Source organism: Euprymna scolopes, chromosome 35 (genome assembly GCF_053919585.1).
Source record: "Euprymna scolopes isolate OS-2025 chromosome 35, ASM5391958v1, whole genome shotgun sequence".
Taxonomy (NCBI): Eukaryota; Metazoa; Mollusca; class Cephalopoda; order Sepiida; family Sepiolidae; genus Euprymna; species Euprymna scolopes.
In genome coordinates, this window is record NC_136516.1 from 59,190,182 (window position 1) to 59,217,303 (window position 27,122).

The 27,122-nt window shown below is 36.3% G+C and overlaps 1 protein-coding gene across 1 annotated transcript in view; it reads left to right on the forward strand.

Annotated features, from left to right (window-relative positions):
- Positions 1-26,880, forward strand: part of LOC145259871 (charged multivesicular body protein 6-A-like) — a 108,595-nt gene extending 81,715 nt beyond the window's left edge. The window contains exons 7-8 of the mRNA XM_080117746.1: positions 2,471-2,558; positions 26,548-26,880. Of these exons, the coding sequence (XP_079973872.1) occupies positions 2,471-2,558; positions 26,548-26,609 (150 nt within the window). The 3' untranslated portion in view covers positions 26,610-26,880. The remainder of the gene's footprint in view (positions 1-2,470; positions 2,559-26,547) is intronic.
- The last annotated feature ends 242 nt before the right edge of the window (positions 26,881-27,122 follow it).

Consider the following 27,122-nt stretch of genomic DNA (forward strand, 5'->3'; position numbering starts at 1 on the left):
ATATTGTATATATATATACAATATAACTATATTGTATATATATATTGTGTATATATATATATTGTATATATATATACAATATAACTATATTGTATATATATATTGTGTATATATATATATTGTATATATATATACAATATAACTATATTGTATATATATATATTGTATATATATACAATATAACTATATTGTATATATATATATTGTATATATATACAATATAACTATATTGTATATATATATTGTGTATATATATATATTGTATATATATATTGTGTATATATATATATTGTATATATATATATACAATATAACTATATTGTATATATATATTGTGTATATATATATATAGTGTATATATGTACATACAATATAACTATATTGTATATATATATATTGTGTGTATATATATATATATATTGTGTGTGTATATATATATATATATTGTGTGTATATATATATATATATATTGTATATATATACAATATAACCATATTGTATATATATATTGTATATATATATACAATAGATATATATACAATATGTATATATATATATATATTGTGTATATTTATATATATTGTGTATATATATATATACAATATATATATACAATGTATATATTGTGTATATATATATATATACAATATATATATATATTGTGTATATTTCTATATATTGTGTATATATATACAATATATATATACAATATATATATTGTGTATATTTATATATATTGTGTATATATATACAATATATATATACAATATATATATTTTGTATATTTATATATATTGTGTATATATATATATATATTTTATATATATTATATATATTTTTTATATATATATCTTTGTACATATATATATATTATTTATTAGGTTTGCACTAGCATTTGTATATCGCTACACATTCATTAGTATTTTTCGGTCAGTGAGTTACAAGTAACTAGAGACCTCTTTTAAGTGATATTACAATATTACTCATACAAAAGCAGAGTCCATATGAAATTTGGGGGGAAAAACTGTAAAAACTATTCCTAGCATATTTAAATCAAGATTTTAGTCATGTGATATTTAAAAATCATGTAGATAAGTGTAAACGAAAGATTAGAAGGGAGGAATAAAATAACAATATATAAGAAACAGGCAAGAAAAAGAAATCATAAAATAATAACTGTAATAAAATTCAAAACTATATATCGATATTCAAAAACTATACGAAAAAAAAAAACAAATCGAAAGCACAAAACAAAAGAACGACATGAACACATATTTATATAATGAAGTTGGGAACTTTACAATCTAGAAAGGCAAGCTAAATATTCATGACACCCAGACGAATATCCGGTTGAATGAACTAGAAAATGGGTTAATGACAAAATTCGTCATGTATGCATTTCTGAGATCAAATTAGTAGTGAAAGTGATCCTTGATTAAAGATTAAAAATTATTAATGTATTTTTATTTTAACTTTATTTTTAATTATCATGTAACTAAATATAATTTAAATGTGCTAGAAATCTTTTTCCAATTCCACCCTCCCCCAGTTTTTAATTATGAACTCTACTTCTGTATAAGCAATATCGCTTGGAGCAGTCTCTAGTTATTTGTAACTGGCTTACTGAAACATACTTATAAATGTGTAATGACATAAATGCTTATGTAAAACAAATAAACAGTATATCTTGGCCTACTTCAATATTGAGCATTCTTGTATAACCTCGTTAAAATTCATTGGTTGCTTCACCTCTGGAAATTTTAACCTGGAATAATATACAAACTTACATGTGTAGAAAGTCCTTAGCTGTTTGTGTAAGGGTCTCAATGAGAAGCCATGCATCTGTAGCAGTTCATTTGAGTGAAAAAGGTAGAATTAATGAACAGTTCCCAAGTGACACATATTGCCAAAATGAATGCTAAATTCTAAGAAAACTGTCCATCTGAAAGAACAATATTTGTCTTTCTTTTTATCTAGGCAATATCTTAAATCCAGCATCAGTGTTGATAGAGCTCTGTTTGAATGAAATAAGAAGTGTATAAAATGTAAAACTGCATATTCTGCTAAGTAAAAAACTAAACAAATATCAGATTTAAGGGGAGAAGGTGACTCCATCTTTAATGTGTAGTTTATCTGTCTTCAACATCTAATGAGATTCTAGCATTCTAAAATTGTAAAAAGAACCCCCCAGCAATTTCCAACTTGACAAGAATAAATCCTCAAATCTTAATTAATATTTTCAAATATTACAGAAATACAAAATTATATAAAATAATTCCTCATGCTCCAACCTGTAAAAAAAAAGATAAAATTTTCTTTGTTTCAAGCATAAAAATTTCCTCTCTACTCAAGATCTGAAATTTTTCTAAATACAATAATCTCTATCAAATTATTGAATTGTAGTATAAAATAAATTTTAATGTTTTAAAGCAATCTTTGGATTATTTTGAGACTATTATTTTGCTTGCAGGATTCTGAACAACAGAAAAAGGCAGAACCCGGAAAAGTGGAAGATAAGGAAATCCAATTGCCTGATGTCCCAATGGAAGAATTGGAAGGTTTTTTGCTTTCTATTTACTTGTACTTTATTGTTAAAAATGACAGAATATTTTTATATTTTAGACTTAGAATTAAAAACAAAATATTTTTAATTTTCATGATTTGAGATGTATTACAATTAATTTGGATGAAAGGAATTAGAATATTCTTTTTATAATGTGAGAAATGATAAAAACTTGATAATTCACATATTTGTATATGTGTAGCAGGATTTTGCTGTTAGTTGGGTGAGTTGGAGGGTATACAAGTGCGGTAAATTAATTGGAGCACATTGCATGGAAGTATTTGTAAAATAAGCACCAGAATATTACACCATGGCGACGTATCAAGGACTGGAGCTTGGTGTACTGTACAGGATTAAGATTAGAAACTTTTTTACATTCTAAGATGTAAAGGTTATTGTTTGGTCCACCAGCTCAGATGTTGCATGGGTGAATAGTGACTTTTTAGAGATATAGGATACAGGCAGATGTGAGAAGTTTTCTAGCCTGATGGAGGGAGATTAGTCTCTTTGCAGCAAACTTTGCAGTATCTTCTATGCATTTATTCTAATTCATGTTGCGCGAGAATGTTAGGCCACAGAGTCTGAACATTAAACTCTTGGAAAGGGTGCTATCTGCCATGATTGAATATTTTTGGTAAAAGTCCCTCAATCGGGCCACCTGTTAGCCATGGGTGGTAACCTGTGATGCATTGGGACAGGATCCTGGTGGTTGCAGGTATTAGAGGTCAGGATTAAGTACCTCCACTAATACTACACTTCAACCTTTACTTAGGCTAGACGAGTGGTCGGAGAGGCCCAATCCAATCTATCAGCTGGTCAGGTCAAACCTAACGTCTACTACCAAACAAATTTACCTAGAGTACAAGGATCAACATACGATTGTGGATAAAAGAATGTATGAAGAACTTATTTCCTTCCGAGAAAAGATGAAAAATAAACAAGATCCAAACAAAAGTAGACGTTAGGAGGTGCTGGCTGAGGATCAATCGACATGTGAAGATCATTAACTCAAACATGATTTTGGGGTGTGCGTTGAATATTTGTGACAGATACTTTGAGAGGTTCACATAGTTGAGTGTACTGCTTTATATAACTCTGGCCTGTCAAGGCAATTGGGTTTCTCCCTTCACAGATTCCAAACTGGCCTCCATGGTGAGTGGAGAACTTGGGCAATGATAGCAAACACAGACTTTCCTAGATTCTATGTAATATAATCTTTAGGAGAAAACCAGATGTAAAAACTATCCCCTTTTCTGTTAGAAAAAACTATCAAACTATATAAAACCTAAAAATGCAAAGAAAATAGAAATTTATTAACTAAAATAGAAACAAAAACACAAAGTAATAAAATTAAAAAATGAAAACATTCCACAACAGAAATGTCAAAGTTACTCCTCATAACAAACTCAATCTAAAGAAATAGTAAAAGCAGCAAGTTATCGCTTGCTCCACTTGAAGAAGTGCTCAATGAAATGAAAAAACAAGGGCTTATAGTATGTAAAGGCTTTTTTTAAAGAAAGCAAATGAAAGAATTCCAACAATTCACTTTTAATATACCCAAAAATACCACAAAATATTAAAATTGGATACAATATAGGACCTGTGGAAATCTATATCCCAGCCCCCTCTAAGATGTTTCAAATGCCAAAAAATTTTGACATCATAGAGACATATGCCAAGGAGTAATCACTTGCAGAAAATGTGGCTTAAAAGATGCAAATCATATGGAGGAAGAATATTAAGAAAACAAATGTTTAAACTGCCAAGGAAACCACTCGGCCTTTGCCAAATCCTGTTAACGCTGAATGAAAGAAAAAGAAATGTGTAATTTCTAATCTCGTTTGAGTCACTATTCTGATCGACAACGACCAGATATGACCTTTTCAATGCAGTAAGTCCCGTTGGTTGCGCTGGTCAGTCTTCCATTCATGGCAGGTGCTTGTCAGTTCCTCTCAAGTCAGGGTTGACATATCATCATCTCACTGGCCAGTTACCCGCTAAGGACAAGAAACAGTAATTCACAATTCACCTTCGGGCAGAAAGGCAACTCCATGCACAGAGAAAAGAAAACAAACTCAGCTTCTAGTCTACTGACTAATTTTCAAACAAAAAGATATCTATCTATCTATCTATATATCTATATATATATATATATATATATATATATATATATGTACAAATGCTCTTACAGTTCACAAGTATTGAGTTCATATAAGTCGATAATTAGTCTTCTTTCTTATTCGTGCAGCATTAATAATATGGGTGTCATGGAGAAAGGGGGTATGCAGTCACACTCAACTTCTAACTTTGAAATCTAAGTCTCGACCGAATGACTCTAACTGACTGACACTCTGACAGATTTTTTTGACTCTGCACATGATTATATAGTGTGAGGTTGGGTGACATGAGGGTGTTCCCTCCAACCAATCAACCACGACAATGTCACTTCCACCGTGTCTAGATTGATCCCCTTTTAGAATTTCCACACAATTGCACCTGCAAAGGTTGCAAGCCATTTACCAGACCTTCGGGGTCACACTCATGATCCCTAGGTCAGACGAACTGTCTTTGAGGTGTAAACATTCATTCTCCAATATATGAATTCATATTGTTTGCACCGGCTCACTGCATATGTTTTCACTCAACCTTTAAAGTGACATTGTTGTTGACAGATAAAGCAAAGATGAATAAAACACAGTCATTTATTATTTTGTTATTTTTTCTCAGAAGGGATTATTGCTGTCGCCTGGGCGCACAATGAAGAGTTATGTTTGCCCAATTTTTTATCGTGAATTTAAAGTTTTCGCTCCCTCCCTTGGGGAGCCCAGCCGCCCTTTGGGTCAGTCATGTCACAATAAGCATAAAACATAAAAGAAACATTCCATTCTTAGAAGCAAAAATGATAGTTGAAGGATATATGAAGAATCAATCCTATGTTAAAGTGGCAAAGAAAGCAAATATTCCACACCAAACGGACAAATACAATGAATTAATAGAAAAATTAATACATTTTGACCAAAATGAATGAGCAAATTTCTAAAAAAAAACTAAAAGCAACATACATCTAGAAAATTGAAATAGCTAAACCAAAGGAAAAAAAATGAAACCAAAAATTTTAACTTCATCTCAAATTAAAACCTCTCCTTAAAAAAATCCATTGGAGAATAAAGCTACCAAAAACTTGAATTTCAACCAATAAAAACTACAAATCATGAACTCTAAACATCACCAAAGAAAACCAAAACAACCCAGCAAAAAAGAGAATTCTCAACAAAAAACGAATCAAACACGTCTGAAGAGATGAAAATAGATAAACCAAGCAAACAAATAACATCTAAAACTGAAAAATGCCATCAACCCTTGGAAGAGCAAGAAAAACAAAATAGAAATAAAACAGAAAGAAGAAACAGATCAAAATAAAGAACTAGAAATACAAATAACAAATCTAAAAAAATGTAGAAACAAACAGAAATGCATCTGCTGAGGCTCACCAAAGGAGTGTACTATCAGCAGTTCAAAGATGAACCTGGCCTGGAGAAGGTTAGGCCGGCACTATATGCAGCCTTTGCAACAGACCTCTATATTGCCTGGAGGCAGTTCGCCAAACGGCAGTTTGGGCCAAATAAGATGGCGGATGTGTACCTGGCCAATTTAAGGAAGCTGGTTGCGCCATTCGGTAGAGCAAGCGGATAAATATTAGGATGCACCTTTCTGGCAGGACTCCCAGATAATGGCAGCTGAATGCTGCGAGCATCGTCAAGGCTCAATGAGCTGGGGCTAGACGAGTTGCTGGCCAGAGCTCGGAATATTCTAAAAGACAATGCAGAGCCGGTTTCAGTAGCCGTGGAAGCACCTGCACCGCCAACAGACGACGACGCAAAGTATTATAAATGTGGCAGGCCAAACCATTTTTCCAGAGACTGCCGAAACGGTGTGAAGGACCTGCCTGACTACGAAGGCACATGCATTGCTACTGGTGCAACAACTGCCTGACTACGAAGGCACATGCATTGCTACTGGTGCAACAACTTAGACGACGTAGCGAGAAATTGTCTGGGAAACGGGCAAGAGCTATAGCGCCAGACTTCTCTCTGGATCGACAACAAGATGCTACCAGTGGTGAGCATGCATGTCAATAGGCATGAACGTTTTGCGCTCGTAGACACCGCGTGCACGCAGACTCTTGTGCGCAAGACATTCTGTGATATGTGGGACGAGATGAGGGTTCTGGTGCTGACAAGCTCTAGCCTCTTGGGCCCTGGTTATAGATGGTGAGCTGCTTGGTTACGACCTGCTCCTAGGAGTGGATGCTATCAAAGAATTAGGTGGCGTCCGTATTGACAATGAGGGTAGGGCACGGTTCATTGAAGGCAGACATTAGGAGAGTGGTCAAAAGCTGTGTGGCGTGCCAATCCATTGACCCAGCACGTGTTCACTGAGAGAAAGGGAAGCTGGAGATGAGAGACCACTGAAGCTGACTGGTGATAGATATTACCCTCCACAACGGCGAGGATTTCCTTACTCTCATTGATTGTGACCCATCCAGGTTTGCGATATGGCGGCTGCTGCACCGGCAAGATACAGCCGCCATCATCTGTCAGTTACAGTGCTTTCCTTGAACGAGGCTCCCAACACAGATACTAACCGACAATGGCACTGCATTCACCAGTGAGCAATTCAAAAAGTTTGCCGATGGCTGGGGAGTATGCCTGGAGTTCCGAGGTGCCCATGTACCAAGCAGAAATTAGGTCATTGGAACGGAACCACAGGACTGTCAAGACCATCGCAGCCAGGATGGGCTGCACGGTATCTGAAGTGGTCTATCTGTACAACGTGACCCTGAAGGATGATATCTCATCCTCCATGGTGCCAGCCAATGCACTGTACAGGTATCATGTCAGGGTAAAAGGAAAAGAGATCAACCTGTTGCCCAAACTGTAAACAACTGGAGATAGGCTGAAGAAAGGGATGTCGTTTGGATTAAAAATTTGCGCAGCAAGTGTACAATGAGGTACAGAATCAGGTGCGTCACTCAAATGATTAGCACACAGGCAGTGTGAGTTGACGGCGTGCCCCGCGACGTTTGGGACCTGCGGCTGAATGAACACGTATCTAAGGCAATGGCAGAAACACTAGAGGAAGACTTTCAATCTGTAGTGGAATGGAGACAAAAATGGATGGTCACATTCAATGCTGCCAAGACCAAGCTTATTTTCTTCAATAATTACAAGAAACATTCTCAACCACCAATAGCTATGGCTAAAGATGCAACCACCCCGGGATGACACAAGCGAATCAGTTGAAGATCAATGAGGCATCGCTCTGATTTGCACCAGCTTTATCCGAAAGTGACTCAGACATCAGTAGCCTTCATAAAATATATAAATACCTTATAAGATACCAATTAGACTATGCTGGCTTTACCTATAGATCAGCCAGAAAGTCATATCTAAAAACAAATTAGACCCTATTCACCATGAACTTAAGATAAATTTTAGGAGCTTTCAGGACATTAATTGGTAGTCTGTTCATAGAAGCAAATGAAACTCCATCACAAGTACGAACAGAAAAACTAGCACTACAATACTGTATAAAAATAAAATCCACCCGATCTAATTTAACTTATGAAAACATTTTCAACCCAAAATATAAAGAGCTATTTGAAAGTAAAGAAAAAAAACAATAAAACCATTCAGATTAAGAATGGAATCTACAATTGAAATCTCAATTTCAAACATACACAACCATATAATCCCAAATGTCTCACTATGGATAATTAACAAAATCAAATGTAAATCTTAGTTTAAAAGAATTTATCAAAACAGAAACCCATCTAAGCATGTATCAAGATGAAATTAAGTACATTCTCTTACAATATCCAAAATACCACCAAATATATAGATGGATTCAAAGGTAATAAAAAGACAGCTTGCGCAATAGTATCTAACATAAAAACCTTAAAGTTTCTAAGAACAGAATGCACAATCTTTCCAGCAGAAGCGTACGCAATAAAACTAGCAGTTGACGTCACCTCAAACAGCAATTACCAAAAATTCATCATACTTGCAAATTCACTATAAGTATTAAGATCGCTACAAAATAAAAAAAAAAATTTGAAAATCCCCTCATCATAAATCTTCTATGCAAACTAAACAATATGTCCAACAATAAAGAAATTCTTTTGTGCTGGACTCCTAGCCACATAGGAAAAAAGCAATGAAAGAGCTGAAAAAGCAGCCAAATTTGCTCTCAAATTAACCCCCAAAAATCTCAAAATTCCATATACAGATTATTTTTTTATTTTTTCAATTTTCACCCCAAACAAGGCACAGTGCCACTTTGAAGTAGGGGGCTACTATCGGGGACATAATTTGTGGGGGCATTATGAAGGGAGATGAGTAGTAAGATGTTTGTTCACATTACACTTGAACTTCTGCATATCGGTACAGTTTGGAAAGTAGAATCCTGGAAGGGAGTTCCAAAGACTTGCAGTTCTGGGGAAGAAACTTTTGGAATAAAAGGCTTTCTTACACCTAGGGATCTCTACTGTAAAGAGGTGGGACTTAGTTGCTTGTCGGGTTTGTCAGTGGTAGTCACGTCGAGGAGGCACAAGTGCTTGCAATTCGTCAGAGCACTCACCATTAAAGTATTTGCAGAACAGGCAGAAGCATGCAACATTTCGTCAATGGGACAGAGGCTGAAGCCTAGATGATAGTTCAGGACCTATCAGGTTGGCGACTCTCTTTTGAACCCTGTCCAGGAGTGAGAGACAAGCAGCAGATGCACCAGCCCAAATGTGACAACAGTACTCCATACATGGGCAAATGGTGGCCTTAAAGAGGTACAGGATACTTTCAGGCGTAACTAATTTTCTAGCTCGGTAGAGAGTGCCCACCTTTTTTGCAGCAGCCTTGGCAATGCTCTCAATGTATCTATCCCAGTTCATGTTCCCTGTAAACGTTAGGCCGAGGAGTTTAAAAGAAGTACTTTCAGGCAGTGTGTTCTTGGCCATTGCTATTGGTGGTAGAGAAGGTTTCTTGTAGTTATTGAAGGAAACAAGCTTGCTCATGGCAGCATTGAATGTGACCATCCATTTTTGTCCCCATTCCACTACAGATTGGAGATCATCCTCTATTGTTTCTGCCATTTCCTTAGATATGTGTTCATTTGTTTTCCCTTCATGCCTGTTATAGAGAGTGGTGTCATCGGCAAATATACCCATCTCTGACACAATTTTATCAGGGAGTTCATTTATGAATATCAGGAATAATAAAGGTTCAAGGATAGATTCCTGATGTGCTCCTGCATTTATATCATATTGTTTAGATGTACGACCGTCAAGGACAACTTGGATTTTTCTCTTACTTAAAGAAGGATTTAAATTACATTATATATTCTTCCAGTGATACCATATGATCTAATTTTCCTAAGAAGACCATCGTGCCATACCCTGTCAAAGGCCTTAGATATATCAAGGACTGCCGCTCTACCCTCTCCTGTTTTGTCCAGTGAACGGTATATACCTTCAGAGACTACAGTTAAGATATCTGCTGTTGAACGAGCTTGCCTAAATCCATATTGTTTGTTGGTCAGGAGTTTAGCAGTTGTTAGATGTTGAACTAGAGCTTGATTAATTAAGGGCTCAAATATTTTGGCGAAAAGCGGGAGGAGGCTAATGGGGCGATAATTTAGTGGGTCAGTTCTTTCACCAGAATTCTTGAAGAAGCGGTTTTCCAGCAGTCGGGAAAGCAAGATTCGTTAAGGCATTTATTGTAAAGTTTGGAGAGAACTGGAGCAACCTCAGCAGATCTGAAACCAAAAATAAATTTCTCAAAAATAAATGGCAACAAAAATGGAACAACAACATCCAAAACAAATTATTTTAAATACGACTAAAAATAGATAACTTTATCCCTACCCTCACAAAATTCGGGAAAGAACAAGTTATCCTATCCCGGCTCCACATAGGTCACACAAATCTCACACATACTGAACCAAAATGTAGCACATGCCAAACACCTATTGCAGTCAAACACATCCTTATGGAATTTGAAACACTAAAGAACCTCAGAATGTCTTTCTTCAAAAGTAATATGAAAAATTTAAATATCAAATCAATCAATAAGGGTGTTATCACTCAATATTCCAAACTATCTGCTGCCATGTAGGACCCATTTGTTGTATCAGGTCGTCCCTCCATCTCATTCTTGGTTTTCCTTTTGGCCTCTTATATTCACGAGGTGTCCATTCTGTTGTCCTGATGGACCATATGTTGTTTGGCTACGTTCCCTGCCCATCTGTGTTTGGATGTTTTGATGGCAGTATTGTTGTCAGTAATTCTTGTTTGTTGGCAGATTCAAATGTTCGTCTTTCTGTCTTGTAGAGTGATGCCTAACATTATCCTCTCCTCAGAAACTAAATGACATTCTAAGCGACATCCATTCTAAGAGCAAACTGGTTAGCCTCAACTGCATCTTAGGAAGACAAAAGTAATGTTAAACCAGCATGCTGTTAAGTCACCAATAATTGTTGATGGAAAAACCATTGAAGAAATTTAAAGCTACATTTATTTGGGAAAGGAAATTACGAAAGATGGCGATCTCCTTCCTGAGATAAAGAGAAGGATAGCATTGAGATGCACAGCTTTTGGGAAAGTGGAGAATATCACGAGAAGCCGAAAAGCAAATATGTCAATCAAAGAGAAGATCTTCAATGAATATGTACTAGCTGTGATGATCTACAATAGTGAAACATGGGCCCTGACAACTTGTCAAAGTGAAATCTTGGCAGTAGCACAAAGGAACATGGAAAAGATAATGTAATTTAAATATACTAATATAGAAAATGTTTTTAAATTCGTAAAAGAGGTAAAAAATATATCAGAAGTCTGAATCAAGAAAAATAAAGAATCTCAACAAAATACATAACTGATCTTAAATAACCATTAGAGGTTGATAGGTCAAAACAAAAATAAATAAATTTCTAAAGATTCAGCAGTTGGATTTGTGTGTGTGTGCATTTGATTTGCCCATATGTTGAGAATAGATTGTAGTGTTACCAGTAAATACACCCTTCTTAGACACGATTGCATCAGGGAGATCATTTATGAATATCAGAAATAATAAAGATTCAAATATCGACCTCTAGAGCACACCAACACGAATGTAATGTTGTTTGTATGGCTATCAAAAATGACCGGGATCTTTTTTAGCTAAGAATGACCTGATTTTATTAAATATACATCCAGTCAGTAATATTGTATAAGTTCATTTTCTTGAGAAGATCATCATGCCAGAGACCTTGGATATATCAAGCACTACCACCCTAGTTTCACCTGCCCTATCCAGCATATGTATAGCAGCTAAATGAAACTAACATTCCTCCATCCCCTCTAATCATTTTAACAGTTCTGGTTATCTCCCACTTTGCCATAACGACTCGGACAGACACATGCACAGACCTGGAAGTTATATTTGTAAGACCCTCATCTTGACAACTCGGCCATCATGTGCTTTAGATTAACTTTACAACATAGTGTTATTTATATTTTCTCTACCGTTCTCCATCTACTCAGGATTGTACCTTAATCAATATCATCTCTGATAGCATAGATGCAGCACTCTCCCTAGACACTAGCACCCAAATACATGTATTTTGTGACTTTAATGTCCACAACAGTAATTGGCTTGGTTTCTCTAGTTACAGACACAGCTGGAAGCATCACATAACTTTTCTATATCCCATCCCCTAACACAGTAATGTTTCGACCCATCTCCCAGATTGTCAGGGCGAGCAAGCTTCACTTCTAGACCGATTTCTTCAGAAGATTGTGTAACAAATGCTCATTCCCCTTTTGAGAATACTGCTGTGATAATGATAAACATCACCCTAAACTCTCAACCCCAAGTTGAAGAGCCATTGGTCAAAATGAAAAGTCCACAAACTCCAAAATTCCATCATGACAAGTTTCAATAACAAATACACGATTAAACCCGGATCTGAAACTTCCAACGTAGACCCCCACTACCATGTCTCCTTCTCCAACATCAGGGGTCTAAGTTCTAACCTTCCAGAGGTTGAAGCCCAATTACAGGAGACTAAACCAGACCTTTTCTTTGTATGTGAAACTGGAATTGGACAGACTATTTCCCTAAATGAGTTCGTAATTAAAGGATACTCTAACTTCCAAAACTGACCCCCAAGATCGCCATGGGCATGGAATATGTGCCTATATAAAAGATGGCTTTCCATGTGGTAGGGACATCTCCAGAGAAGATCCTAACTTGCCCTATATGTGCTTCCGAGTAGCACTAGCTCACACTACGGCATTTATATTTACTCTCTATCGCCCCCATAACAGCGGAGTTACTATCTTTAAAAGCATATCTGAGAAAATTGACCAAGTTCTATTAGCATATCCTTCAGCTAACATTCACGTATGTGGAGACTTCAATGTTCACAACGTGGAATGGTTGACCCACTCAAACAAGACCGATGATGAGGGGAGATTCTGTCATGATTTCTCCATTGCATATGACCTCACTCAGATTGTTCACGAACCCACCCGTGTGCCCGACAATGACGGCCAGTATGCAAGTCTCCTAGACCTCTTTCTCACAACTTGCCCTGAACTATGTTCAGTTTCCGTTCTGTCTCCTCTTGGATCTTCTGACCACTCAGTGGTATCAATTAAGATAAAAATGAAATGTAATAAGTCCTCTGACGTACCTCTCCATCGTACAGTATATCGATACACTATGGCTGACTGGGATAGTTTCCGTACATTTATATCGGATCTTCCTCTGCGTTCCATGTTTAAAAAGGATGTGTCATCTATAGTATCAGACCTGACAGAATGGTTAATTGTAGGTATAGACAATTTCATACCCTCGAAAAAGTTCCAGCAAAAACCTAACAGCCAGCCATGGTTTTCTCCAGAATGTGCTGCTGCTATTGCGCACAGAAATCACTTTTTCCACTGCTTCCAACGTAATAGATGTATGGAAACTAAAGCCGCTTTCAGGACTGCCAGCAACCATTGTAAGAAAGTAATAAAGAACGCAAGAGAGTTGTATGCTCAGTCCGTCAAGTCCAAAGTAGCTGAGCAGCGGCTTGGTTCCCACCAGTTTTGGCAAATTGCAAACAGAATCTTGAACAGAAGTGTGTGCTCCATCCCAACTATCATCAATGGACCTGAGTTAATCTCGTCAGCATCAGACAAAGCCAAACTCTTTGCCAAGAACTTTGCAGCTAATTCGACCCTTTGCGACCAAGGCTGCCAACCCCCAATATTTCCTCCTGTATCAGAAAATACACTATGTGATATACAAATATCTGTATGTGATGTTGCCAAGCTAATCAAAAACCTTGATTCCAGTAAAGCAACCGGCCCTGACGATATTCCAATTATAGTACTCAAAAAACTTCAACCAGAACTAGCACCCATACCTACAAAACTGTTTAAACGTTGTCTTAAGGAGAATTGCTTCCCATCACCCTGGAAAATCTCATCAGTATGCCCTGTATTTAAGAATTCAGGTGATCGTTCATCCCCCTCTCAATACAGGCCAATAAGTCTCCTGTGCGTCATGAGTAAGTTGCTGGAATCTGTGTTAAATAGAGAAGTAATCAACCATCTCAGCAAAAATAACCTTCTTAGTGACACACAATATGGTTTCCGTTCTGCTAGATCTACAGCAGATGTGCTTACAGTTATATCTCATAGGATTAGCGAATCTCTCGACAGAGGCAACCTTTCTAGGGCAATTGCTCTTGACATATCAAAGGCCTTTGATAGGGTATGGCATAAAGGTTTACTTCACAAGATCTCCAGCTATGGTATTGCTGGAAATGTCTTCTCAATTATTAAATCATTTCTCTCTGATAGGTTCATAAGAGTAGTAGTTGATGGGCAAAAATCAGAAGCTCACAGTATAAATGCTGGAGTCCCTCAGGGGTCGATCCTGGGCCCAACTCTTTTCCTGATCTACATTAATGATCTTCCAAATCACATCCTTACATCATTCGTAGACATTTTTGCTGATGACATGGTAGCACATCTAAGACAGTAAACGACCAAGTTCTCTCCGATTCTCTCTCCTCTGATCTTGATCACGTTGTACAATGGGGAAAGGAGTGGCTGGTTACTTTTAATGCATCTAAAACCAAGCTTCTATCTTTACATCATCAACCTTTTGATCCCCATCTGGCATCAATTGAAATGAATGGCTCTCGTCTTGGGGAGGCCTCAAGTTTTGACAGGCTTCTAGGCTTGACCTTTACTCCTGATCTTAAATGGAATACGTACATCAAATCTGTTGCCAAGGCCGCTAGAAAAATGGTCGGATCCTTCTATCGATCCAGTAGATATCTCACTGCTGATGCAATTCTCTATCTATATAAGAGCCAGATACGTCCAAGGATGGAGTACTGTTGCCACATATGGGCAGGAGCTGCTAGAAAAGACTTGTCCTGCCTTGATAGAGTTCAAAATAGACTTCGGGGCTTGGTGGGAGATGTCCTTTTCTCTTCGCTGCAACCTCTGTCTCACAGATTGTCTCTGCTTTATCGTTATTTTCATGGAAAGTGTTCGACTGAGCTTCAATCTATGGTCCCCCCTCGCCAAACTTTCACAAGAAACACTAGACTAGCTGAAAACATTATCATTAATTTTCCCCACTCTTTATCTGTACCTAAACCTAAACATAGATTCCATGATCAAAGTTTCTTCCTTAGAACTGCACGCCTGTGGAATTGTCTTCTGTTTTCCTGCTTTCCAGCTTTCTATAATATGGTTGTTTTCAAGTCCAACGTGAACAAGTTTCTGATGAGCCGTTCCACTTAGGTTAACAAATTTACCGAACTTCCATTACTATCGATTACTATATTGTCCTTTTGACTACTCTACACTCTTTAACCCTTATCCTTGAGTGGCCTATCGGCCTTGATAAGTGGTGACGTCTATGTAAAATAAAAAAAAATAAATACTACAAGAAGGCTGACTGGGAAGCCATCAGAGATCATATCAGAGATTCTCTATGAGGAAATATCTTTTCTCTTCCTGCATAACAGTGCACAAATGAAACCACTGAATGGTTCAAAGCAGCAATTGAAGCACATGTTCCCACATGGAAGTTCTATAGCAAACCTCACTCTCCCCATTGGTTCACTTGTACTTGCACAGCTGTCATTACTCAAAAACAGCATGCATTTTTTTTTTATTACATTTTAACCCCCAAAAGGCACAGTGCTACTTTGATGTAGGGGGCTACTATCAGGGGCATAAGTTGCAAGGATACTATGTAGGGAGTTGAGCAACAAGATGTCTGTTCACATTACACTTGAACTTCTGCATGTCAGTACAGTTGGGGAAGCAGGAACCCAGAAGAGAATTCCAAAGTCTACCAGTTTTGGGGAAGAAACTATTGGAGTAGAAAAGGCTTTCTTACATCTAGGGATCTCTACTGTGTAGGGGTGGGACTTTGCTGTTTGTCTGGTTTTTGAGGGCTTGTAGTTCGTTGGAGCATCCACCATTAAAATACTTGTAAAACCAGCAGAGGGATGCAACATTTTGTTGATAAGATAGAGGTTGAAGCTTAGATGAGGGTTGGCGACTCTTTTAAATCCTGTCAAGGAGTGAGACTAGTAGCAGATGCACCAGCCCAAATGTGACAGCAATACTTCATACATGGGCGAATGGTGGCCTTGTAGAGGTACAGGATACTTTCTAGCATAGTAGAGAGAGCCCACCTTCATTGCAGCAGCCTTAGCAATGCTCTCAATGTATCCATTCCAACTCATGTTCCCTGTGAACCTTAAGCCGAGGAATTTGAAAGAAGTACTTTGAGGTAATGCATCGTTAGCCATAGCTATTGATGGTTGAGAATGTTTCTTGTAATTATTGAAGAAAATAAGCTTGGTCTTGGCAGCATTGATGTGACCATCCATTTTTGTCTTCATTCCACTACAATTGGAGGTCTTCCTCTAGTGTTTCTGTCATTACTTAGATATGTGTTCATTCATTTTCCCCTCGTGCCTGTTATAGAGCATGGTGTCATCAGCAAATATACCCATCTCAGAGACAATTTTATCAGGGAGGTCATTTATGAATATTAGGAATAATAAAGGTTCAAGGATTGACCCCTGAGGTACTCCCGTATTTATATAATATTTAGATTTTTTTTTTTTTTTTTTTTTTTTTTTTTTACACAGTGATCACCACTTATCAAGGCCCGGAAGCCACTCAGGGATAAGGGTTATTACAAGTACATTACGCCAGTGTGGAGATTTGATGAAGTGTTTAATTAAGGGGGCGGTTCATTAGAAATTTGTTAATATTGGACTTGAAGACATCCAAGTTGTAGTCCGAAGGGAAGCAGGCAGACGGAACAGAGTTCCACAGGCGTGCAGTTCTAAGAAAGAAGCTTTGTTCATGGAATCCGCGTTTTGATTTAGGCACAGATATAGAGTGGGGGAAATTTTTCACAGTGGATTCAGCTAGATGGGTGTTTTTTGTGAAAGATTGGCGAGGGGGGACCAGAGATTGGAGTTCAGACGAGCACCTGCCATGAAAATAACGATAAAACAAAGATAGGCTCGCGATGTCTCTTCTGTGGGAGAGAGGTTGCAGGGTAGAGAAAAGGGCATCCCCCACTAAGCCACGAAGTCTATTTTGTACTCTGTCAAGGCATGATAGGCTGTTTTTGGCCGCTCCTGCCCAGATATGGCAACAGTATTCCATCCTTGGACGTACTTGGCTTTTATATAGATAGAGAATTGCATCAGTAGTGAGATATCTTCTGGAGCGGTAGAAGGATCCCACCATCTTTCCAGCAACCTTGGCAACAGACTTGATGTACGTGTTCCATTTCAGATCGGGAGTAAAGGTCAAAACACGGGACTCACCCAGACGAGAGACATCCATCACAATTGATGCCAGCTGGGGATCAGAGCGTTGATGATGTAAGGATAGGAGTTTGGTTTTGGATGCGTTAAAGGTAACCAGCCACATCTTCCCCCACTGAACCATGCGCTCGAGATCAGAGGAGAGAGAATCAGAGAGAACTTTGTCATTTACAGCCTATGATGTGTTGCCGTAGATGGTCGTGTCATCAGCATAGATGTCAACGAATGATTTAAGTATGTTTAGGGAGGTCATTGATGTAGATCAGGAAGAGAGTTGGGCCCAGGATTGACCCCTGAGGGACTCCAGCATTTATATTGCAGGCCTTCGATTTTATATACGATCATCGAGGGCTACCTGGATTTTATATACGATCATCGAGGGCTACCTGGATTCTTCTCTTAATTAAGAAGGATTTAATTATGTTAAGTATTCGTCCAGCGATACTATATGATCTGATTTTCCTGGGAAGACCATCGTGCTATACCCTGTCAAAAGCCTTAGATATATCCAAGACTACTGCCCTACCTTCCCCTGCTTTACCCAGTGGTATATACGTTCAGAGATTAGTTAGGATATCTACCGTAGAACGGGCTTACCTAAATTCATACTATTGACTAATAGTATGGATTTAGGCAAGCTCGTTCTACGGTCAGAAGTTTAGCAACTGTAAAATGATGAACTAGAGCTTGGTTAATTATGGACTCTAATCTTTTGGCGAAAAGAGGTAGGAGTCTAATGGTGTGATAATTTAATGAATCTGTTCAGAATTCTTGTAAGCTGGTACCACAGAAGCAGTTTTCCAGCAGTCAGGAAAGCAAGGCATTTGTTTTAATGTTTGTAGAGGACTGGAACAATATCAGTGGAGCATTTTTTTAATAGTACAACGAGGATGAGATCGGGTCCACATGCTTTTAATGTGTCTAGATTTTTTTATGATATCATGTACCTTTGAATGCGTGATTTTCAGATTATCTAGTATGGTGCCTGTTCGCAAAGGAAAATCAGGGAGGGAGTGTTTTGCTGGGTCCAGTCTAGAGTTTGAGATGAACCAACTGGCAAGCATGTTAGCCTTCTCAGTTGCCGTGCAAACAACCTCATGGTTGTTGGATAGTGGGGGAAATGTTGATTACCCATTATTTACTACACTGTTGAAGATTTTCCAAAAATCATGGGTTCTTAATTTCTACACTTCGATGCATTTTCTGGTGGTTTTGGTGTATTCTCTCTTAGCAGTTGCTAAGTAGAAGTAAATCATTTGAGTGAGATTTGCTGTAGAATTTCCATGTGGGAACATGTACTTCAATTGCCACTTTGAATCATTCAATGGTCTCATTCGCATACTGTTCTGCAGGAAGAGAAAAGATATTTCTCCATGTCTCTGATGAGATCTCTGATGGCTTCCCAGTCAGCCTTCTTATAATACTTTGTCGTTTTGAGCAATGGCTCTTCAGTTTTAGGTTGAGAATTTAGGACGATTTCTACCAATTATCACAGTGTGATCAGCATTCTCGATTTGGCTATGGGCATTCGTTACACAATCATCGGGAACTATGATACAAAATAGATCTAGAAGTGAGGCTTGTTGATCTGGGAAATGTGTTGGATATGTTACTTTCTATGATAGGGAATGAGATATAGAGAAGCTATGTGTTATGCTACCAGCTGCATCTGTGTAACCAAGCCAATTATTGTGGTGGACATTACTAGTATCAAGCGAGAGTGCTGTATCTATGTTGTCAGAAACTTGGTTGATTAGGGTGTAGTCCTGGGTCGAGGGAGACCTGTACATAAATTATAAGTAGCTAACACTATCAGGTTAAGTCTAAAGCACATGAAGGCCTTGTTGTCTGATTCTAGATTTGATTCTCTAGTCAAAGGGAAGGTGTTATGAATATAGGCTCCAAGTCCGTGCATATGTCTGTCTGTGTCCTTACGGCAAAATGGGAGATAACCAGGCATATTAAAGTGATTAAGGGGATGGAGGAGTGTAGGTTAGTTTCACTTAGCGCCAAGATCCGGGGTGTTTGCTAGGAGAAATGATTCAACATCATATAAATTAGTTCTAAGTTTGCGGATATTCATGAATGCAAGCCTCAAGGGAGGAGGCAAATTGGTTTTGTTTGAGTTTACACCTGGTTTGATTGTAATTTTTGATTGAACTGCCATTTTATTTTATTTAAAAGTTTCAGTGCTGGACAAAGTGGTTGTACAGAACACCAAACATGCAACACAAGTGACCATCAGCCGACTCTTTATCTACAAGATTGTGGCTTTGGGAAAGCCCACTGGAGATGGGTGCAGGGTTCCTTTCCATGTGCGACATGGCACTACAACCATCCCAATAGTATACAACTGATGCTGGTGCAGCTGCTCCAAATGCTTCCAAAGAGTTAGGTTCCTGTACTATCAGTTGGAAACAGCAGCCAGAAACTGTCAAACCGGTAGTTTCAACCCGTCAGACAAAAATCAATCCAATCCAATTGCATTGACATATATGGCACTCAAGCACCCTCAAAATGCTGAATTTTAAGGAATGAGAATGTGGCAGGAATAGGTCAACCATTGGGTGTTTCTGTTGAGTCCCTGTGATCGCACCTTTGCGCCTGGCTAATAGGCAAAGATGGAGTATAAAAGCCGGGCGACAGAGCCTATGTACTCCTTAAGCAGTTTCAGTTTGCAAACTGGTAATTTGTTAAAGTCATTAGCTCTAGGAAGATTGCAAAACAGGACTGAAGAGGTCCCCCCCCCCCCCCCTTTATTTGGTGAGGTCAGTAGCACAGGTTTAGCTTCGGAGTTTTCCTTCTTCTACGACAGATGACCTGAGAAGACCTGGGTCCATCAGCACCGAGAGGGTTAGTCCCGCACCTAGGTCCTAAACCAGGTATTTCTGTGACCCTGCATGGGTAGTTAATATTTATTAAAGGTAATATATCTACTGAAAAATTACACTCCTCAAAGATAATTGAAAAGGACATCACTATGCTTTCCATTTTGTTACTGGAAGAGGGGTAAGTAAAAATTCATGTGGTGGAAGCAACTAAATTTGCAATTGTTTGGTTTAAGAGAGAGGAGTTAATATATGGTTAAAACATTGTTCATATGTTAGTTTGGGAATATGTTATGATTCAATTGATATTAGGAATTAAAATAAGATTTGATGCATGGCCTCTGAATATTTAAGACAATAAGTAAGATAATAAAATGTATCTATTCAGTATAGATTAAATACAGACATATCTATGATTTGAAGTACAATTCAGTACAGGTATAACTGGAAGTAAAGAAAGTATAAGCTATGGTGTATTCAGTATGTATAATTAAGTATAAATAGAAATGTAGACATATTTCATATAGATATGAAGATATAGAAATTGTAGATATTAAGTATTTTATTTAAATAAAGTTCTTCTGACTTCTAATGAAGAAAGATACATCCGTCTTTTATCAAAATTCGGAATTGTATTTTGCATAACAAACAGTATTGTCTAAATTTTCATATTACTTTGAATTTGAAGAGATGGATATGAACGAAAAGGTTAAAATACAATATTAATGTCTATTTAGACTCAAAAGTTTTTAGGCAGGATCAAAGGGTTTAAAACGAGTTAAGACAAAGTCTAAAACATATGCAGTGACTTGGAGTCAGAACAAATTTCTATTTACAAAATAACAGATTTTACTCATTTTAGTGTGGACAAATTTCAATCGCAGGCATTTAGACAAAAGAAAATGGAAGAAAAAAACAAAGGAAGAAAGAAGACATGAACTTTAGGACAGCTTTTCTATAGAGCACATTTAGACAAAGAAAACACAAGCGACAGAAATTGATTAAAACGTGAAGTTAAGGGTTTTTTTTTTTTTTTTTTTTTTAGTATAATAACATCATGTCTCTAATGCTTAGAAATATCATGATTGCCAAAGAATAAAAGAAAACAAAAAGCTTAAAATAAATTAGAATTAAATAAAGTAAAATAAATAAAATAAACAAATAAAAAATGCGGTGAAGCACAGATATTAGGAACTCATGATTTCTGGAAAATTTACAACAGTGTAGTAAATAATGGGAAAGCAGCAATTCATCCTCTATCCAGCAACACACACACACACCTACAGCCGGCAATGGGTAGCTATTCAGTCATAAATTTTATTTTATGCAACTCATTGATATACTTGGATTACAATTGGAAAACATACGGTGACACATGCACGAGTGATCGTTTCCTAATAATATTGGAAAAACAGAACACCATGCTGGAACCTAAAAAAGCTAATTGGGGACAACTTTCAGAAACAATATCAATTCCTTCTAATAGCACAAACAAATAATGATGATGATCACATAACCTACTTTTCCAAATGCCCTCATAAACATAGGAAATAAAAACATCTGAAAATCAACCATGGTTTACTGAAGAATGCAAAGAAGCTATCCACAAATGCACTACAGAATTTTAAACAAATCCCAACATCAGGAAATTTAAATCAATTTAAAATTAGAGCTATAGCAAAACATACTATTAAAGAATCCTAACAAAACACCTGGCACAACTACAACATTCCAAAATAAGCACAAAGATCAAAAGTGTATGGAACAAGATTAGGTAAATAGAAGTGAAAAATAACTATAAAACATCTGGTCAAAAACAGATATTTACTAAAAAGGAGGACATAGTCAACATAATAGCTGAAAACTTTGCCGAAGTCTCCTTTTCTGAAAACCAAACAGAAAGATTTAAAAATATTAAAATAATTGAAGAGATGAAAAACCTGGATTTTAAATCTTAAAATGCGAAAAATTATAACCAAAACTTCACTTCAGAAGAAATAGGAGAATCCCTATTTAAAACCCACAATACAGCAGAAACAGCTGACAAAATATGATACAATTTTCTGAAAAATCTACCAAAATTATCAATGAAATATTTACTCAAGATATACAATGAAATATGGTATGCTGGGAATATTCCCCCAAATCTGGAAGCAGGCCACAATAATTCCAATCTCCAAACTTTTTGGTCATCAAACTTTAGACAAATAGCATTAACAAACTATGTTGAAAACATTGGAAAGAATGATAAATACCAGACTAATCTGGTTTCTAGAATCAAAGAATCTAATACTCAAATACCAATCTGGGTTTTGCAAACACAGAAGCACAAATGACCACTTGATTCGACTGGAAACATCTATAAGGAAGGCCTTCATAAAACTAAGTAGCCATATTTTTTGACATTGATAAGGCATATGACACCATGTGGAAGCACAGTTATAAACGACCTAAAAAAATTAGGACTGAAAAGAAGAATGTAAATATTCATCCAGCACTTTCTACAAAGCATACATTTTAATGTAAGAATAGAGGCAACATTCTCTGAACAAGAAAATGGAGTACTACAAGAAAGTATCTTTATTGTAACACTCTATAACATAAAAATATTGTTCAAAATCTACAGGAGCACACCGTGCACTTGATTGTCTAATATTCTGTACATCCAAATACATGCATAGAGTGTAAACACCCAACGTTGACTAAGCAAAATAACAAAATGGTCAAAAGAAAACAGTTTCAAATTCTCAGAAACTAAAATGAAATGAGTACACTTTTGTAACCACCGAAAAATGCAAAATGACTCAGTGCTAACATTGAATAAAAATCAACACAAGTAGTTGATGAATATAAATTTTTAGGGATTATATTTGACCAAAAAGTTTCATCACCCATATCATTTACTTAAGGGAAAACTGTAACAAAACCATGAACTTATTAAAAATAGTAAATCACATTGATTGGGGAGCAAATAAGCAAATGCTATTTAAACTGTACCACTCCACAGTGATATCCAAGTTGGACTATCGAGCCTTTATATATGGAGCAGCAAGATGTACATACTTAAAAAAACTTGAAACAATCCACCACCAAGGATTGAGAATTGCACCCAGCGCTTTTAGAATGTAGAGTCTAATGAAGCCCTACTAGTAAGAAATGAAAAACTAACTCTCCAATATCTTACCAAAATATCTTCAAATCCACTAAACCCAGCATATGACTGTATCTCCAGTTCTGAATGCAAAACCTCATTTGGGGGGAAAAAAAAAAACAATCAAACCATTCAGTCTACAAACTAAAGAACTGACCCCAAAAATAAACATAAATACTATTCACAAACAACCACCTCCAAAATCCCGCCATGATAATTGAAAGAACATAAAATCCTATTATACATGACTAAATATGATAAGCATTAAAAAATATGAATTCAATAAAAAGATAAAATGGAAAAACAGTTCCATACAAAATTATAAAGTCTTTTCTACTCTAAAATCAAGATGTTCTTCAAGATTTATTCTGAAGTAACAAATGTTAAATTGCCATTACATTTCATAGTTCTATCAAATCAGGCTGTCTGAAAAATAGTGACTTCCTGACTAAAATGCATTGCACATAAATGTTATTGTTTTTCCTTCAAAAAAGCACAACTCAACCATGTTCTGCAAAGCCCCAAAACAAAAACAACCCTCCCTCCTTCCTCCCCTCTTTTTCCTTTTGTTTCTTCTTCCTCCTCCACTTCCCCACTAGCTTGCTAACTCAAAACGCACCAAATAATAACATAATAACCTTTGCAAGGTTCAATCAATGAGTAACTATTTAAAATAACAATACACATGAAAAAAATTGAAATGCCTTAAAATATTTCAATATTGGTATCTATAGAAAGAGCTTGATGAACTAAGAAAGAATCTTTTTAAATTTTTAAAATCCAGTTTTTTTCCTGTCGGAGATATATCCTTTGTTCCCCCCCACTTTTTTTTCTAACGACGATTATGTGTGGTTTTAAGAGGGTCTTTGTGCAATTATGAGAGGATGGGGAAGTTGCCACTCTGACTTTGGGTTAATGATAGAGCTAAGGAAAATTATGTGTGAACACCCTGAAGACTTGATAGAAACAAAACAAAAAAAAACAATTTTAGAATTTAGAGCAGGGGCTAGTTTCACATAAATTTAATATAAAATAATTCACCATTTCGAGACCATTCTAGCGTTTTAGGACAGTTGACTAATTTATTTTTTTTATGGGTGATAAAGGGTGCACTTTTCTTTAAGGAAGGATTTTTTTTTTTTTTTTTTTTTTAGACAATTATATGTAGCTTACTAAGGAACTTTGTTTGAGGAGCTTGCCACTACAACGGCGTTATTGTTAGGGCTAAAGGTTTTAAGAGGAGGAGGCTTGCCAATCATACCTAGGTCACACGCCACCATTTGTCTGCAGTCCAGGTTTGATGAGCAGTTGTTTTTCAGATGAGTCTCGATTTTGTATCTCCTTCGGCGACCAAGGGCCAGGTGTTTCGCGAAGAACCACGGAACAGTATAACCAAGAATGCGTTAAGAAGTCTGTGAAGTTCCCGCAATCTTGCATGGTTTGGGGCTGTATGAGTGCTAAAGGTGTTGGTAATTTATGCTTCATCAAAGGAACTGTAAACGCAAAAGTGTACCAATATATCCTGGAAGCTAATTTACTGCCAGTGTTGGATAACCAGTTTGACAGGGAGGCTACAGACATCATTTTTCAACATGATTTGGCACTGGCACGCTCTGTCAACACCACGTCTTCCTGACTCTGAGAACGATTGATCCCTGTTCTTGAATGGCCAGCAAACTCGCCAGATTTGAACGTTATTGAAGCCTTATGGACCAGATGAAGAGGAGGCTCCGAAAAGAAAAACCTACTACCCTTGCAACCGTGAAGATTGCAATCCAGAACACATGGGATTCAGTGTCTACGCAGGATTGCAAGAAGCTTTTTGATTCCATGTGAATTGATGCTGTTATCAAGGCAAAAGGTGCTGCTACATGATTAATTTTCTGTATTTATAAAAAAAACTATTTTGTTTACCTGCCTTGGTCTATTATTTTGAAACACGAAATATTCAAAAACTGACATTGCAATTGATATGAAAAACATTGTCGTAAAACAACTATTTCAGTTAGTTTAGTATGAAAGGATATTTTAGCAACAATTACATCTCACAGATCATCCTCAATAAGAATTTAGCGCTAAAAAACATGATGTTCTATTTTTTTGACCAGCACAAGTACAGTGCTGAAGTATCAACTATTAATATGGCACTTGACCTTATAGAATCTTCTAAAGATAAAGAATTCATTATCTGTTCAGATGCCAGATCAGTACTTATAACACCGGAAACAGGAGACCAATGAACTCAGTAATCACCAAAATCCTAAATAGAGCTGATATTTCCAAAATAAAAACATAAAGTCATACTAACATAAACGATAACAATAAAGCTGACAAAGCACTAAAAGCAGCATTAAGATTGACCCTCAACAAAAGATAAGATCCTTTATTTAAAACAAACTATTAATAAATATATTAGAAATACATGGCAAGAGTCATGGAGCTGCTGTGCTAAAAACAAACTGTACTAAATCATGGAAAACAGAAACCAAATAAAAGAATGGCCAGAAAGGAAAAAGTTATACCAAAAAGACTCCAAATATGTCATATCTCTATCACACACTCCTACCTACACAAAAAAGAGGAAGCCCCACTTTGTATACCCTGCCAGGAGCCATACACACTCAATCATATACTGACAAGATGTGAAGACCTGAAAATAAGCCACCTAAATCTATATAATGAAAAAATTTTAAAGGACATACTCACATGTAGATCTAACTACCTTTCTCAAATATCTGAAGATACTCAACAAAGAAGGTTACTCAACAAAATTAAAAAAAAAAAAAAAAAATAGTACCTTATTTAATTATATAAACTTAGACACTGAACACCAGATATCTGGATGCATAAAAGTTATAATTTATAGTTATATAACCAAAATTGTTTAAAAAAAAAAAAAAAAAAAAGAAATGGACTTCAGCATTAAATGACCACTAAGGTTGATATGCTGTAAAACCAACCAACATTTCAAATTAATTTTATCCTAAATTATAAGTAATATTCAGTTATTCATTTTATGTAAATATTTTGTATGGATCTGAGATGATCATGACTTTAGTTTTATATTGTCATCATTTTTCTTTTTTTTTTTTTTTTTTCAGAAAAAATACCAGAGAAAAAGCCGAAAAAGAAGGAAGTTGCACCAGCTATGTTGGCATCTTGAAATCTCACTTCAATCCAACATTTTTTTTATCCATAAAATTTTCTTCCTTTTAAATGAAGAAATCAAAGTAAAAATGGCATTTTATTCAGTAAATCTGTTGTTTGATACTGAATATTTTTTCTTGTTTGCAAACAAATGGTAAAAAAAGCCTTAGCCATTTATATGTGCATCTCTGTTTAGGTTGATTCATTTGTTTAAAGCTGGTTAGGATGAAACTCCCAAAAAATACTTCATTAAAATAAATGCCGTCTTTTCTGTGATATTCACTTTACAATGATATTTCTTTTCAATATTTTGATTTGATTTTCTCATTTGCAAGCAGATGTAACTAAAGAAACAAACGCATTCAAAGGCAATCATCTTTATCAATGTGACCATTCAAGTATGATCTATATATATATATATATATATATATATATATATATATATATATATAGATATATGATAACAATAATGGAAATAGTATTCCAACAAAATGTTATGTGTTCATCAACGTTTTGTCTTTAGTCTCGC